Raw genomic sequence first — 18701 nt, forward strand, 5'->3', positions numbered from 1 at the left:
ATAGAAAACATTCCTCTACAGGGTTCAGTCCGTTTGAGCTGAACTATGGTTATAGACCAGCGAATCCAACTATAGTTGGAATACCTCAGAAAGTGCCTAGTGCCGCGAACTTTGTGGTTCAGATGCGGGAGATGCTAGCACTTGCAAGAGCTAACATTCGCCAAGCTATGGATAGAGCTAAGGTGTATGCGGATGTAAACCGATCCACTAGAGAATTTAAGGAAGGAGAAAAAGTTTTTCTCAGAGTTCCTTCGCACTCTAATTCTTTGACTGCAGGAGAGTGTGCTAAGTTATCACCTCGATATTGTGGGCCATGGTTAATTCTAAAAAGAATAGGCAAAGTAGCCTATAAATTAGAATTACCACCGGGGTGTAAGGTGCACCCAGTGTTTCATGTTTCTCGTTTAAAGAAATTTTTGCATACAGGTGACTCACTAATCGAAGGTGTTGTTTTGTTTTAGGAGATAGAGGATAATGCAAGACGCAAACCAACAAGAATCCTGGACTGAGGAACAATGCAAGTGTGCAATCGGAAGATACCCACGGTGTTCGTTGCATGGCATGGTCCACCTCTATCAGAAGCTACCTGGGAATCCGTATACCAATTACGGAGAGTGTTCTCAGATTTCATCATCGAGGACACTGATGCTTGAAGAGGGAAGGGATGTTATGCTCTAGCCGAGATAGCATGACCTCGGAAAGATCGGTGGGCATTTTCTCTTAGATGACCGACTTTTGTAATATTTTATGTGCGTAAATAAAATGGTCAAGGGAAGTAACTGCCAAGGTCCTAGGTGAGGGTGTATTGGCATCGACTAGGTGGTTCTGAGTGCTCACGCCTAGGTGCACCTAAATGTGTAAAAATGCCATGGGGCAAATGTTTTAATTGTGCCCCAAGAGAGGGGTAAATGGTGTACCAAGCTAAAGGTCTAAAATGATGACATGTGGCAGAGGGAACCATCTAGGGAACTAAGGGCTTGTGGATAGGCATGAAGAAATAGAAATTACGTATCTTTGTGTGCATGCCATCGATGAGATAGGCTGGGAGGCAAAATACGATGCTAGCGCCTGTGAATTTGCCTTGCCTGTGAATTGTGAAAAATAAGAAAAGAGAGAATTAGAAAGAGAACGTTTCATCTCCCGGATGATCCACTTCCAAGACCATCTATTTGATGGAGATGCAATGCAATAGAGAGACCTCACTACAGTAGATTAGGCAATATGAGGTAACCATGCCACAGGAGACGGATCGAGCACAACAACACGTCATCGAGTTTTATGCCTTCAAAGACACAATAGGGTATAGGAGAAGGAGATAGTCAACATGAGGACAACATGAATCAGCAGTAAGACACAGCAAGGAGTAGGGAGCCACCATGCACAATGCAGAGGCAGAACAGAGCACGCACGATAGAGGTCCAGCCCATCACTACTCTACTCAGAGGAGATCATCCGAGATTATGTGTCACGCTTGAGATGGCCCACCGGATACAGATATCACGGAGACCACAAGTCAACCTTAAGGCACAATGAGGTACAAGAGGAGGGGATAGCCGACATGAGAGCAGCATGAATCAACACGAAGACACAGCATGGCGCACGATGCAGATGCTTCCGCACGATAGAGTTCCAACATATCACTGCTCTACTCAAAGGAGATCGTCCGAGCTGATGTGTCATGCTTGATATGGCCCACTAGATTCAGAGATCACATAGACCACACCTCGCCATAGTGAGAGATGCAGATACGAGACATTCACGTGTCATCGGGGACAGCCACCATGAAACCTGGATATGTATTTGGAGCACTGCTCTGCATGTCTAGTTTTGAGGTTTGAAATTATTACCTTAGCTTAGCACTCATCAAGGGCCTTAGCGAGCCCTTTACTTCAACACACCTTGGCTTGTATGAGTTACTTTCTTAATTGTACTTCCTCATAGGCCCATGAGGCCTTCCGAAGATGTTAATACAACTCTCTCTCTCTCTCTCTCTCTCTCTCTCTCTCTCTCTCTCTCTCTATATGCAGATGACGTGGTTCTTATTTCTTCCTCCCAGCAGGGTTTACAGGCACATCTCCATGCACTCCACAGCTTTTGTCAGGACAGAGGGTTGTCTGTAAACCTTGGGAAGACCAAAGTCATGGTCTTCAACACGTCATACCAGGTTTATAGGAGAGGCGAGTTCTCTTTCACATTTGATGGGCAGGAGGTGGAGCTAGTCAGGGAGTATACATATTTGGGTGCCACATTTAGAGGTCCATTCTGCACCATGACGCATGCAGCACGAGATAGGATCAGTAGAGGGTATGCCGCCTTGGCTCTTCTCGAGAGGCAGTGTGCACAGTCACATTTTCAGCATCCCGACACGGAGTCCTTACTTTTCGATACGCTGGTGAGACCTGCAGCCATGTATGCTAGCCCCTTTTGGGCAGGAGATCTCAGTGTTGCAGATTGGAGACGAGTAGAGAGGCTACAGATCATCATGTTCTCCAGATTGATCAGAGCGAAGCCCACGGTACCGCATCAGATTATGTTCGCAGAGTTCGGAGCTACACCCCTAGCGCTAGATGCAGCATTTCAGTCAGTTACATACTTGCATAGGATCAGGGCGCTTGGAGACTCAGCAGCAGGCAGAGCACGATTACCGTGGCTAGCACTGACATCCTCGCAGATGTTAGCGGAGAGAGGTCATACTTTTTGTTGGTACCACACACTCTCCACATGGCTCACCTCGTTGGGCTTGGATATGGATAGGCTGCCACCATTTGGATACAGCATAGATGCCCCTCGCCTCCCTCTCACTCGACATGAGCTCAGTCAGGTTATCAGGGCAGATTTGTTGCAGCTACACACATTTCGCACTTGGGTTCATCCCACGGAGCTTCCTACGAAGATGGCCACATATCGTGACCATTTTCTCAGGATTTCAGAGGATGGCTTCATCATATCCCTAGGATATATCGGCGTTCATATGTCGCACTCACTCAGGATTGCCTTGGGCCAGCTCAGGGTATCTTCCCACAGATTAGACGTTGAGGCCGGCAGGATGCATCGTACAGCTACCGGACATAGACCCAGGCGAGAGACTAGGATATGCCCTTGTTGCACTATGGGGGAGGTAGAGACTGAGGAGCACTTTGTTTGCAGATGCCCTTTATATTATGAGATCCGTGGCAGATTTCACTGTTTATTTGGGCACAGATTTGGACCTCTCTCTCGGATTATGGAGTATGAGGATCAGTATTGCTTAGCGTTGTTCATCAAGGAGATCACTAGATACAGAGAGAGATTCCTCAAAGAGCACCGTCGCATCCCTGCCAGAGACCTGGTTATTCATGAGGAGCAGGACGAGGCGCAGGACCATGAGCACAGAGATAGCCCATCTTGCCAGAGAGCACCGATGGTTCCACCCCGAGGATGTACATATGACATGATCCGGCAGCACCGCAGGATGATCTTACACAGAGGCCGTACCCATCGCTTTATTTCTAGACGACGGAGGATGATGGCAGATTTTCGGAGGAGATTGCTCCATGGAGACTTGGCACCGCCAGCAGCTCACTTGACATTTGCCCAGATCTTCACACTCATGGCAGGAGGCATGGTCGATGGCCATGACTTCCATCATTTCTTTGGATCACAGACCCCTTAGGGAAGATGATGTTCCTCATATTTCATATTTTACATTTTGTATCTAGGCATTTTTGGTACTCTATTTTATTTCATTTTGTATCTAGGATGAGGCCACCTAGTTGGTGCATTGTTGATGATGTATTTTCCTTTCAGATGATTTTGTGTCCCATAGGCCATGTATGGCCTTCCGCGGACCTTTAATAAAATTTCTTTCTCTCTCTCTCTCTCTCTCTCTCTCTCTCTCTCTCTCTCTCTCTATATATATATATATATATATATATCTATTTGTCTACATGTAAGCGTGTGCGTGTGCGTCCAAGAGTGTCCAAGATATATGTAAAACATAGACGTCAGCAAGTTGCAGAGATGCAAGGACTCAGGGCAGAGGGGCAGGTAGGATTCCGGAGGGACCATGGGACCATGGATCACATACTCACACTTTGGAGTATCATAGATGAGGCCAGGTCGCGGAAGCAAAGGGTGTATTGTTGCTTTAAGGATTTTTGCAAAGCCTTTGACACGGTTCCACGAGCCCACCTTATTAGGAGCTAGGGTATGACGAGGACATCATCTCCAAGAGTCTCAGGCCGAGTTCGAACACGTGCCGGGTGGACCGAGGAGATTATGAGTACCATCCGATTCAAACAAGGTTGTCCATTATTAGCAACCTTGTTTGGTCTCTACATACATGAGCTGGAGACTTTCATGGGAGCACTAGGGGAGGTTGGGTGCTCCCTCGCCGGTACCCTAATTCCGATCCTCTTATATGCAAATGATGTGGTACTCATGTCCTCTCTCGAGGGCCTCCAGAGACATTTGGATGCACTGTAAGTCTTTTGTGAGTCACATGATTTGGAGGTCAACCTTGGCAAGACCAAGGTTATGATCTCCAACACATCTCAAGCAACTATGCACAGGGAGCAGTTCAGATTTGACAGATCCCCAGTAGAGATCATCCCCTCATATACATACTTGGGTGTTGTCTTCTCTGGCCCGATGTTCATGATGAGAGCGGCGATGCCAGCCCGGTTGAGCAGGGGATATGCCTCGCTTGCCTGACTAGAGAGACAATGCTTCCACTCACACTTTCAGCATCCTTGGACCAAGGCTCTTCTCTTTGACTCCTTGATTCAACCATCTGGCATGTATAAAAGCCCTTGTTGGGGACCCGATCTTTCAGACATAGAGTGGGCATGAGTAGAGCGACTACAGATTCTCTTGCTCTCACGGATGATCCAAGGGAAACCATCGGTGCCACATCATATCATTCAGACAAAGTTTGGCACCTCTCCACTGCATCTAGATGCAGCATTCCAGACCATTATCTATCTACACCGTGTCAGACGGTATGAAGACTACACATCAGGGAGTTGTAGGCTGCCATGGCTAGCTCTGGCTTCGTCCATGAGTCTTGCAGATGGAGGGGACGGGAGAGGTTGGTTTGCACAGACACGTAGGTGGTTCAAGAGATTGGGGCTCCACATGGATAGATTACCACCATTCCAATACAGCTTAGACGCTCACCTATCCCACTTGGGTACCACGAGAACCAGGTCATTCCAGAGGATCTGTTATAGCTACACACATTCAGGACCTGGTGGAGCCAAGAGAGGTTCCAGTGAAGCTCAGCTTCTATAGAGCATCTCTAAGGAGGCTTCATTGTCCCGTCAAAGTATACTCAGATCACTCATTGAGGATCTCCATCATGCAGCTTCGAGTATCATCACACCAACTACGTGTCGAGAGCATACGAGCTGAGGGGATAGCTAGGGAATGTCGCCCATGTATGCTATGTGATCAACAGGAGGTGGAGCACTGCACACTCTGATCCCTCATGTACTACAAGATCGGTGGTCGCTCTCATTGTCTCTCTAGAGACGGATTTGGTCCCCTCTCCAGGCTCGTGCGCCTATATGAGTCAGTCATAGGGAGAGTAAGAAGGAACAGCAAGGCTTTAAATATCTTAGTCAGAGGCTTAACAGTTGGAGACACCCGCATGTCAGATGCCAAGATTTTGTTTATCAAAATGGGAGTCAACCTCACGTTTGAGACAGCAAGGAGGGTTGGTAAAGTTGAGGCCCCAACAAGATCCCTTGTAATGAAACTCTGAACAACTGTGGACAGGTCTACCCTCATGAGCATGAGGGCAACCTTGAAGGGGACCATAATATACTTGGATGATGACCACACACTGCTGCTGCAGGAACATATGAGAGAAGGAATGGTTCGGGTTATGGCAGCAAGAGATGCTAGTAAATGGGCAGCCTACAGGGATGGAAAACTGATTATCAGAGAGAGAGCAGACAAGGGAGAAAGGGAAGGAAGAGAAGAAGGAGAAATAGACAGCACATGACGGTGTCACACCCAAGAGAAGAGAGCACAAGGAGGTTTGAAAATGGCAGTTTGGAGCTGCAATGGCACCCTCTGGTCTGACCCAGGAGGTTTCCTAGAGACATACACTGACAAGGACATAGGTTTCTATACCGAGACACACGAGCGTCCCGAGAGAGGGCCCACCGTGACAGGATACACATGGGAGTTTGCCCATAGGAGGGAACTAAGGAGGGATAGCGGAGTACAAGGCTCTGGGGGTGTGGCTGTCCTCTTCAAATCAGCTCTCAGGCCACTCCTTTCAATGGTGGTTAGGAAAGAGGAACATGCACGGCACATGTGGATTAGAGTTCAGCTACCAGAGGGAAGACCCATCTTCATTGTGGTGTGCTACTTTCCTCCGGATACATTATCCTATGCACGTGAGGTTGCCACAGAGGGAAACAGCCCGTATGAACTCATACATGATGATACCAAAGAGTTCTCTAGACAGGGTGACACACTCCTCCTTGGTGACTTTAATGCACGCACAAGGGACAACCATTTGGGACTACTTGACTTTGCATCTGATTCCCTCATAGTACAAGAGTTCGATGCGGCTGAGCTCGGGATAGTGAGACACTCAGCAGATGCTCCACACGTGACACGGTATGGGTGGCACCTACTTGTGATGGGAGTAGTACATGATCTGATCATATACAATAGTCTTCAGAGATGGCCATCATCTAGTGGACTCACTTGTTTCCCACATTGGGGGGGGGGGGGGTGCGGCGGCGCAAGCACATTGGACCACCTTATGGGCTCCCTTGCCTTCGCAACTCAGATTCTCTACATTGTAGTACCCCCTCCCCCACTTGGTGCTAACCACTCATACCTAACATTTTGTATTTCCACCACCAAGCCAGCCACACACAGAGTCCTTCATGCGCCCACTCGGACCCATGTTCACTTTGACCGGACTCTCGATCCAGCTTACATGAGTCACTTAGCTCAAAGCTTCCAACCCTAGTACCTACGTGGAGCGGAGGTAGATCTTGCTCAAGTTTCAGCCACTTTGGCTTCAGTGGTACACAAGGCTGACATCATACCTTTCCCTACGACTCGACCCACACATCCCCCGGTTGGGAATGTGCCTTAGAACCCATGGTACGATGATAAATGTAACGAGATGGGAGCTCACTTCACACGCGAGCAAACCCTGGGTCACCTGACCTCATCTGAGGCGCATCGCATCTCACGTCGAATGACACGACGAAAGAAGCAGACTTTCCTCACTCGCAGGATTAATGAGGTGGTCGGATCCTTTCGAGGGGGAGACCCAACTATCGGCTGGGGACTCCTATCAGAGGGGAAATGGCCCATTCCCATCACGGACCCGGAGATTTGGCACAGATATGCATGCTCCTTATACGACATCCCAAGTCAGACGCCACCAGATATGTCCTCTATGCCCAGACCCACTACTTGTCACTTGTTCACAGTGCAGAATGTGAGGAATGCTCTCCTCCGTCTACATAACCGGAGAGCACTAGACCATGAGGGGCTACGTACAGAGCAATTCCCACATGGACAGGAGTTCTTGGCCCCGGTTAGAGCGCCTCTGTTCAACCATGCAGTATGCCACTGTTTCCCACCTACTTGGAGCACTACCACCATTGTACCGATACATAAGGCAAGGGACCCCGTGGATACTAGGAACTACCGCACTCTCATGATTGGCGACACTCTGGCTAATATTTATGGATCGGTACTGGAGAGAGCGATCTGTAGCCATACAGAGAGCCATGGACAACGGGCTCTTGGGCAAACAGGCTTCTAGAGATAGCACTGCACACTGAACCACAATTTTACCCTGAGAGCCATCATCAAGGACGCAAAGTCAAGCCACCAGAAGGTCTACACTTGCTTCGTGGACTTTCAGAAGGCCTTTGACACAGTCGCTCGCCCTCGCCTGATCAGGCAACTATAGGAGCTACATCTCCCAGAGGTCATGATCTAGGGAGTGATGAGTTTATATGATTCCGTCAGAGGGCGAGTCCACGCTCCTAGGGGCCTATCAAGCTAGGTTGAAAGCACCATAGGGGTGAAGCAGCGCTGCCCCCTTTCACCAACTCTCTTCGGGCTATACATTGATGAGATCACATCCTTTGTTGATCAATTAGGAGGAGAGGGCTCCCTATTGGCTGATTTGATGGTACAGATACTACGATATGCAGATGACATAGTCCTCATTTCGTCCTCAGCCCAGGGATTGCAAAAACACTTGGAGGCCTTGGAGATGTTCTGCACAGAGAGAGACCTGACAGTCAACCTTGGGAAAACCAAGGTTATGATCCTCAACACATCCCAAGCACTACTTCATCGACATCGACGACGACATAGTTTCACTTACCAAGGGGAGCCAGAGGAGATAGTTGTTACAAAAATTATATTTCTGGTATATCTTGCTTTGGATATTATCTTATTTTAGTCGAGTGTGACTATGGCAAAGTATTCCATAGGAGCGCACCGAACGCGACGGGGGTCCTAGTGAATGCTTTCTGTGGTTAGTTGGGGACGCCTGACTAGCTTGTGTTTTGCCATGCTAGATGGTCTGTATTGTGGGTGCTTCCATGTTAATACTGATGTCGCTAGTGTTATTGGTGTTGTGCCTGATTATTGTACTTTGAGCGCGGTTATGTTGGGATCCGTTGATTCGGTAATTTGCTCAACTGATTGTTAATAACTAATGTAATTGGCGGTTTGAGTACATGTGATGGAACTCACGGCGAGGATTGGAGTTTTTGCGAGGGTACCGATCGAGGTGTCGCACAGCGCATCTTTTATGGCCATGGGCCAATTTGGTATTTCTTTAATATTACAAGTTTAAGCAATATATTTTAGAGAGGACATAAATCAATTTTGGGTCCAAAGAGGCTATGTAAAGCAAACCCCTTATTTTGGAAGAAAGAGATAATTTTGGCTCCTTGTGCTTTTATGAAATATTATAAATACTCTAGATGAGGAAGCGTGAGCCACTCATCTAGGGGGGGGAATTGTACCCAGTCTGCTACTGCCGCTATCCTGGAGCGATTGTGTTCTTCTTCTCCAATTGATTAAGTGGTGATTATTGTGTGAAACAGCCTACCTTTTGGTTTCAATATTGCAGTCCTACACATACCTAGGGGCAGTCTTCACGATGACCCATGCTGCCAGAGCACGACTCACCCGAGGGAAGGGTGCCCTGGCCCGATTAGAGAGACAATGTTTCCAGGCACATTTCCAAGATCCACCGACAAAGGGCTGGCTTTTTGACAATCTCGTGAGACCGACTCCCATGTATGCAGCACCTGGGTGACGTTTCAGCTACTGACTGGAAGGGGTTTGAGAGGCTACAGGTGATCATGGGATCTAGGATGATTCGAAGTAACCCTTCAGTTCCCCACCACATCATAGAGGCAGAGTTCGCCATGACACCTCTCCAGGTGGACGCCCTCTTCCAGACTGTGACTTCTCTCCACAGAGTTTGGGCCCTACCTCAGGGGAGATTACCGACGAAACTGGCATGGGAGTCATCTCGACAACTGACAGAGAGAGGCTTTGATATAGTATGGCATGCGCGGGTGTCCACATGGTTTGATAGCCACAGTATCCAGAAGATAGGCTCTCCCCCTTTCAGTACAGCATGGATGCACCACTCGAGCTCATTCCATATGATGAGATTAACCGTATCATAAAGGTTAGACTTTCTCCACACATCTCGGGCTGGGGGTGTCAAGAGTTCCCCACCAAGACCCAGTTCTATCATGACCACTTTCTGAGGATATCGGATCATGGTCTCATCATCAGGCCCTAGTTACCTCGGGGATAAGAAAGTCTCACATGCCTTGCGGATCGCTATTAAATAGATACGAGTCTCATCCCACCAGTTGCGGATTGACGCAGAGAGAGCGAGCGGCATACCTAGAGAGCAGCGGGTCTGTAGACTATGCACGATGGGGGAGGTCGAGACAGAGGAGCATTTTCTATGTGTCTGTGCGGCTTACTATGAGATCCGAGAGCAATACCACAGTCTCTTTCAAGAGGGGCAGCTTTGGACCACTCACATAGCTGATACATTTTCCAGATCAGGTTTGCATTGGGCTCTACATGATTGAGATGCGGAGACACAGACATTTCCTTGTGCGGCAAGCCAGAGATCAGCTACAATTGATGCCTCAGGACACCGAGCTAGACCAAGCGCAGACACGCATCACTGATTTTTACGCACCCGAGCCAACACCAGATGAGATCGAGGGGGAGCAGCTCGAGGAGACGAGAGCACTATGGATCAGCAGTGAGACCCGTCACCAGGATGTGGCTGGATGAGAGACACGAAGACCACACACGGCATGTGGGGTGAGCAGAGCACGCACGATTGAGGTCTGGCCTATCTCAGCCCTCCTCACAGGGGACTGCCCAAGACGAGGCATTACTCTTGATGTAGCGCATCGGATACAAAGATCCAAGAGAGAGCGCCCCCCGCCGTGCCCCCCGCCACCGCGGGAGACAGCCTGATAGACACAAATACGTGAGCTCTTTGCATCACATCAGAGGGCTCATGTGTTTGCATGGTGGGACCACTTTCAACTCTTCCCCTTTAGAGGAACTGTTTTGAAGTGTCCCGATTGTCATAATTCTGATTTTGTAGTATTCACTTGCATGCTCGAACAATGACAATATCTCCAATGCATCTAGGTGATTCTGTAGCATCCTTTCAACCTATGTAAGAGTAACCATGTCAGCTGTATATAGTAGTAAGACGAGACCAATCCCCACCAAGCTGGAAACCATGCCACTATTTGAAGGAGTCCATGCATCAAGTTCGTCAATAAATAACCCGGATACAGTGGGAGAGGGTCAGAGTACTTCAACTCAATGCCACTATCACGCCATTCAGCCAATATCTCCTCATTAAAACCTGTATGTGATTGTCTTAGTTATTGGGAATATTCAGCTTAGTGATTCAGTCCCATGGATACCATGAAGCCATAACTCCATGTAGCTTTATATTACACACACACACACACGGATTACATCAAGAGAAAATCTCCGTGTACGACAAACACACACACACACACTTTTTTTTAGTGAAAACTGTGGATGCTTTATATTATAAGATAGCTATCCCAGAAAACTGGTAAGCTGAAATATTACATCAAGAGAAAATCTGTGTAGGACAAACACACACACAGGCATATAGCATTTCTTCAATCAAGGCTCTGGTTGCTCTCGATTGACTAAGACTACAAAATAGGCACTCTTTTTTTAAAGGTCCCAAAAAAACACTATACAATCCATGCCAGAAAAAGCTAGAATCTCGAGATTCTGTTACTCAGTAAACACTTTCAAAATAAACTCGACATCACAAGATAGATCCTTTTCTTCAAAATAAACTCGACATCACAAGATAGATCCTTTTTCTCACTCCCCACTTGCTACCAAGGGGCTATAGAACCAACCTAATTGCTTTGTAATGAGCTGGGGTTCCTCCAAGCATTTACAAATGATGTCATAGACGAAATCTTGGTTGAGATAGTAAGGTTACACTACTATAACCTAAATGGTGAGGTTAAATCAGTATCACCAAGTAAACCCAGTCTTTCAGAAAACCTTATTGCATGGCATCTGATCTTAATTTTTACTGCTGAAACCAGAATACTAGACGGTGGCTTCAAGAATAACAGTCGTATCCCTCAACTATAGCAGATTTGATGACCAACCCTTGAGCGTGCTATCTGAAAGTACTTTACTGTGCATCTGTCCAATTACCACCAGCGAGGGTCTATAAGCAACAAAGAGATTTTGATAGGCCAATAAGGTCACTGAATGTCAGGCCCTCCTATATAGCTGCACCCATAGGATCCGACAGTTGATTCCCTTCCAGAAACTTAAGATACTTTCAGACTCACAAAAACCATTCTAATACTCTGCACTGCTTGTAATAGCATTTATTACACACTCAACCCTGTTATTCAGGGTTTAGAGTTTAGAGAATGGACCAAGACTAGTGATTAACTCCTTGATTGTATACTGTTTAGACCGAGATCTGTTTAGACCGAGATCGAGCAAGACAACATCCATGTATTCCTGCAGAACCGTAAGTAGTACAGTGACAGACCCAAATCCAAGTTCTTAAATCCAAAGGAAAACATACTTACTTCAGGGGATACACTGTGTGTCCCATATTTGTCGTCCCAATACATTGTACTGATACGATATAGTTGCTGCACGCTCAACACCTGTCCAGATGCACCACTCTTTGCTAAGATTTTTTGTGACAAAAATCATACGATCGGCAAAGCTTCAAGCTAAGCATCTCCTATTGGCAGAGAGCTTTACCGGGCACAAGTCATGCATTATCTCATCAAGCGATTTCTTAGTCTTCTGATGAATCACCTGCATATATTTGAAACAAAGGTGCTGACAAAATGAGGTAGAGCAGCGAGAAAGGGGAAAAAAGGGAAAGGTGATGCGAGCAGGAGAAATAAAAGCCTAATGTAAAAAGAGGTACTCGTATGGCATTCCCTATCTGTGTCCCACTAACCTTGTATCAAAGAACTTAGGATCTGATTTAAATGCATACTTAATGCACTGTCATTGTCATTGTCATTGTCATTGTATGCTTGCCTCATGAATAATCAGAAGGAAAAAGCAGAGAAAGATCTGGAAAGTGAAACATACCAGAAATCCAACTGCCTGTCTGATAAATCTAAGCTCATCCCAGGACCTCCCTACATACTGTCAGTCCGAGCATGTTCACAAGTTGCAGGTGCTAAGAAATACAGATTACAAACAGGAAAGGAGAAAACAATCAAAGCCTCAAGAAGCGATACCAATCAATACAGATTCACATATAGTGGGATTCACTAACCTAACTCAGTTATACACAGACACACACAAACACACATTACATACCTTCTCTGAAGCTTCAAATATCCAGCGTTCTAGTTCTGCCAGGCCAGCCTTGACATATTCCCCATTACTAAAAGAGCAGCACTCACGTCTCAATAACAGACTGTCAAAACAAACCGACGGAGATGAGGCCCTCCAGAAATTTTGCTTAAATCAATGCCAAAAAACAAACAAGAAAATTCATGGCACCATTACTGGAACAATAAAGGAAAATCCCCAGCCAAAGCTCAAATACATTACCTGTTGAAAAGCTGTACATTGATAAAAGAGAATATCTGTGTAAAAATCTTACAGATCAAGAAAGGGGGAACCTACAACAGGTAGAAGAGTGTCATTTCTTATTTATAGGACACAGATAATCAAATTTGCACATAGATATCCCAACAAGGTAAATGGAGCACATACATGATTGGCCCGGAGAGTGCTAAGAAGCGAATTAAGACTATTTATAATGCTGTGCCACTGGCTGCTCAATGAATGTTGAGCTGAGGAGATTGTACTTGGGGACCGAGATTGCCCTTTTGCCAAAATACCTCGAGATGTCCTCGGTGCCTTTACAAAAGAGGAAAGCCATACTCAGCATTCACACAATCTTAAGTCAGGACGTATCTGTAGCTATCTTCAACCTCAGCAGAAGTAGGGATATTGTTTACATTGAAACAAATGTTAAGACCTTCAGAACTAACTTCCTCCTCCCCCGACTGCCAAACTGTTCTTTTATGAATGTCTCATGAGTTCCATTGCCTCATTTGATCTCCCATTTACTTGTCCCAAAAAAGACATGTATCAATGCACGTAACAATCATCAAGCTTCTAAATGAGTCATACACTCAGAAAAATGACAACACAGTGATCAACAAGACACACAACAAAGTCACATGTTGATAGAAAACATTCCTTGGGCTTCTCGGGACCGGATTTTCCATGCTGCCCTTACGACCCTTATGCATCAGCGAATGTCCCAAGTTTGGCAGCATATTTGGGGCATCTCAGATAACTGTAAAACAACTTTATTTATACACTCAGTTCCTCTACTCACAAAATGATGCAGTGAGGTAAGAATTTGAAGTTGTGGCAGCGTTACTACAACAATAAAAGCCACGAATTCGAAGTAAATTTTGTCCCAACAACATCATTTGTATGCTTTTGAATGCTAGACATCCTAGCTTAAAAGGCTGGCATGTACCTTCCAGCCCTAGTTTGTCCATTCTGAAACACATAAGCTGGTGCAGCCAAGGAAACAAGTTACTCCATCTGGCTAGAAGATGAGAGTGTAGAAGGTAGTTAAATGAAATCCGTTTCGCCTTGGGCCATAGGAATCAGCAGTCTATAAAAATACCTTGACAGGATGCTAATGCCCAATGTGGAGGGGTGCTTTAAATGCTTTATGAGTAGTATATTGCCGTAAGTTCCCGCCCACCACTCTAAACCAGTCAATAACCACTAACAAACTAAACACCATTGAAGCACATTGCCTGTTGATAAAAAATGCACACTTGCAATGCCTTATACAATAGAACTCAACAACAACACAGGGCTATATTCCTATTAACGATGTTACTCCTCACATGTAGACACATGCCACATGTTGAATATAATCCACTTTACAATTCACTTCATGGTTGCATAGCACACTCTTGTTTGGCAAAAGTGTCCAGAAATCCCAAGTTGATCAATATTGTATCATGCGACAACATACCAAAGACAATTATACACGAGATCTGGCCCTTCATTGGGCAAGAGTTACCCCCAAAAAAAACTGTACTTGTTTTGATTCTCTACATACTTTCAATCAGGCTGTATGCCACGACTTCCCACCTGCTTGAAGTACTACCACTATTGTGCCGCTACACAAAGCCGGGGACCCTATGGATACCAGGAATAATCGCACCCTCACGATTGGCCACACTTTGTCCAAGATCTATGGATCGGTGTTAGAGAGGGAACTTAACAGTCACACAAAGGCTCGAGGGCAGCAAGCACTTGGACAAGTAGGATTCCCGAAACCATAGATCACATTTTCACTCTAAGGGCTATCATTGAGGAAGCAAGGTCCAGACACCAGAAAGTCTACACATGTTTTGTAGACTTTCAGAAGGCATTCGACATTGTCCCGCGATCCCACATGATCAGGAGACTACAAGAGATGCAAATTCCAGAGACACTAATCTGGGGTGTAATGAGCCTACATGAGTCAATCAGAGGCATACTTCGTGCCCCTGGTGGTCTATCGGTCTGGGTCGAGAGCATGATCGCGGTGAAGCATGGTTGCCCGCTCTCACCGACTCTCTTCAGGCTTTACATTGATGACATCACTTCCTTCCTAGACTGCCTAGGAGACGAGAGATCATTACTGGCCGACCTCATGATACAGATATTGCTATAAGCTGATGACATAGTCCTTATCTCATCTTCGACGAAGGGGATGCAGTGCAAAGAGAGAGACCTAACGGTCAACCTTGGGAATGTACGCCATTCTATGGGCTATCCATAGGTGCCACTGAATCCTTGGTATGTGCCTTGTAGGCCTAGTTACAATCAGTTAGGTCAGTTGGTACAATTAGTGCATGTACCACTTAGGACACTTAGTCCAATTAGGGCATTTAGCCCTAGGGTTTTGTTATGTTGGCTCCCTATTGAGCCTCCATTCATTGTAAGAGCATTTTCATTACAGCAAGTACTCTTTGAGCTTGTGCTTCCATTTTCCTTGCTTCCTACAGTGGTATCAGAGCAGGTCAAGGATCTACCCCTCAGCCATTTTCAGTCACCCTGGTGCTGTTCGAGGCTTGTTCTCTTGCATTTCATCTCATCATCTTGCTGGTCGGCATATTCTGGTGCTAGTTGCAGCTACCCCAGGCAGTTTCAAGTCATTTCATTGCCAGAAATGCGTTCCCTGGGGCTTTTCCAGCGTTGGCAACTCTTCTGAGGAAAACTGCTGCTAGTTTTAGGATTCATTCAGGATTCTCGAGCTGTTTTGGACCTGTTTCTACCTGCTACTGTAACCACCTTTCACACGTGTGGTTTCGTACAGCCATACGGACTGTATGTATCAATTGCACCTGCATTTAATGCTTCAGCGACACCGTAAGGCGCTGTACGGACCATACAGCAATGCATTAATTGCTGTACGAATGCTGTACGGATCTGCAGATCAGCATTTAATGCTGTACGAATGCCTTTTTTCTTGGTACAGAACTGTACGCTGTATGCACCTGCTGCACACACATTTACTGCAGTAAGGCTTGCCTCGTGGTTCATGCCAGCCGATTTCGAAGCTCTACATCAGCCGACTTACAAATTGGAGGCTTACTGCTACATTTTGGAGTGCCCTAGACCAGCTGACTTATTGACCTTTGCTGGCTGTTGAAACTTGAGGTGTTCTAGGACAGCCGCCTTACTATCCTATACTCTCTTTTCACCTCTAACTGAGAGCTCTACGTCCCTGGCAGTTGCTGCAGTGACTTCTGACTCATCTCAAGTTCATAAAGGGCTGCTGAACATCAACTCAGCACTTTTCTTCAAGGTCTTCATCTTTCTTGAGCTGTGTACTTGCTGACTCTTATCAAGGTTTTGCTACTACATTGAAGTTGGTTGCAGGTGGCAATGCCAACCACTATTCCTTTACTCTCTTACTACAAGAGGAACAAAGCCGTGCAAACGGCAATGCTTCTATGGCTAGTCATCAAGCCTTTTCTGCCCAGCATAAAGACAAAGGCAAAGGAAAGGCTTCAGCTGGTAAACCTCCTCATTCACATGCTAGTCACTCCCATGATGCCTCTTCTTCGGGGGATAAAAAGAACAACAAGAGATGCAACTATTGCAGGAAACTTGGGCATGATATTTCTAAATGCAGGAAAAGAATTGCATCTGAAAAGAAGAAAGAGTCTGGTCTTGCAGTATCTGGGTCTCCTAGTCCAGATGATCGACATGAGTCAGCTAACTTTGCACAAGACCACCATTGGGCTTTTCTTTTTACATGTTAGCCCGTACTAGAGCAGTTGTCCGCAAAGAGCATGTTCATTTGGTTGCTTGTGCATTGGTTGCTACAGCATGCATTTAAGAATGATTATTGGTTGAAGGCTATGCAAGGTGAATTGGACTCAATCAATCAGAATAACACCTGGGAGTTATGTGACTTGCCTCTTGGCAAGAATGCCATTGGAAGTAAGTGGGTTTACAAGATTAAGCGAAAAGTTGATGGTTCAGTGGACCGTTACAAAGCCCGTCTTGTTGCTAAGGGCTATGCTCAATAGCAAGGCATTGACTTTGAGGAGACATTTTCCCCCACTTCTAGGATCACTATTATTCGCATTGTTATTGCCTTTGCTACCCAATTTCATTGGGAGGTATATCAGCTTGATATCAAGATAGCTTTCCTTCATGGGCATTTGCAAGAAGAGGCCTATGTTTCCCAACCTCCTGGCTTTGAGGTTGAAGCTCCTAAAAGCTTGGTATTCCAAGATTTATGCTCATTTGCTCACACTTGGCTTTCAGAACAGCCCTACAGAGGCTACTCTTTACATCTGCAAGAGTGGGACAGATTTGCTGATTTTAGTGCTCTATGTCGATGACCTGCTTGTGACTGGGACACATGCTGAGAAAATTGCAACTTTGCAGAGACATTTGATGTGTCTGATCTTGGTCTTTTGCATTACTATCTTGGCATTCAATTTGCTAGCAGTGAGGGGGGTATTTTGATGTCACAATCCAAGTATATTGGACAACTTTTGCAGCATTTTCAGTTTGAGGATTGCAAGCCAATATCAACACCATTAGAGCCTAGATTTCACATCTCTTCTGAGGATGGCAGCGGTGCATATGATGTCACTCTTTATCAGCAAGCAGTTGGTTGTTTGATTTACTTATGCCATACGAGACCCGATCTTCAGTATGATGTCTCACAGTTGAGCAGATATATGCACATCCCCTCTACGCACCATTGGCATGATGTCAAGCGTGTCTTCAGGTATCTCAAAGGCACTCAAGATTTGGGCTTCCTTTATGAGGCTGCTTCTTCACTTGTTATGCATGGATTCACTGATAGTGATGGGCTGGCTGCTCGGACACCCATGTGTCACATAGTGGCAACTAGTTGTTCATGCTTGGTACTTCATGTATTTCTTGGTTCAGCAAGAAGTAGACTAACGTTGCTACTTCTAGCTGTGAATGTGAGTACACAGCAGTTTTTACAGCTACAGTAGAGTGTGTTTGGCTCCGGAAATTACTTGCAGATCTTTATGCCTGTCAAATTGCTCGTACCGTCATCTTCGCTGATGCCTACATTTTTTCATGCTCACACAAAGCATATTGAGGTTCACTATCACTAAAAGGGATGAAGTGGATGGAAACATTTAGTATAACAGTTGTGCATATTTCAAAAGATGCACGTCAACTCGAAGTGATAGTGATGTAAAGAATGCTACTAAAGTTATGGCAAAAAACCAGGGACAAAAATGTAGCTTAAAATTAAAAGATCCACTCGGAATGCAAAAGTACTGAGGAAGAGATAGGAATATTTAAAAGGCATCTAACCTGCAAAATTAGAACCAATTCACATGATCTTAAACGTGAAGAGGAGTAGGTGGGCATGACCTAAAATACCCAGAGAAGAAAGGATGTACAAAATCTACCCAACAGGGCAGGTAGAAATAAGGAGCGTGTACTCCTAAAATGCTGAGCTTACACCCCCCTGAGAGAGAGTTATGGGGACAGCAGAAAATAGAGCAGCCAGAAAAAAAACTAGGGACTTACACCATACCAAGGTACAAAAGCTAGCCTACAAACCAGCTCAACATGTACTCAAT

At 45.8% G+C, this 18701-nt stretch overlaps 1 protein-coding gene across 2 annotated transcripts in view; it reads right to left on the reverse strand.

The window, feature by feature from the left end:
* LOC147899812 (myosin-11-like) overlaps positions 1-18701 on the reverse strand; it is a 120377-nt gene that overhangs the window by 9911 nt on the left and 91765 nt on the right. For both annotated transcript variants that reach the window (XM_087377032.1, XM_087377031.1), the window contains 6 exons: positions 13303-13449; positions 13138-13208; positions 12901-13000; positions 12667-12723; positions 12325-12381; positions 12144-12224 (listed from right to left, as the gene is read on the reverse strand). In XM_087377032.1, the coding sequence (XP_087233158.1) occupies positions 12144-12224; positions 12325-12381; positions 12667-12723; positions 12901-13000; positions 13138-13208; positions 13303-13449 (513 nt within the window). The remainder of the gene's footprint in view (positions 1-12143; positions 12225-12324; positions 12382-12666; positions 12724-12900; positions 13001-13137; positions 13209-13302; positions 13450-18701) is intronic.

This window comes from Dipteris shenzhenensis, chromosome 7 (genome assembly GCF_047967505.1).
Source record: "Dipteris shenzhenensis isolate YYH24624 ecotype China chromosome 7, Dip_SZ_1.0, whole genome shotgun sequence".
In the NCBI taxonomy this organism is placed as follows: Eukaryota; Viridiplantae; Streptophyta; class Polypodiopsida; order Gleicheniales; family Dipteridaceae; genus Dipteris; species Dipteris shenzhenensis.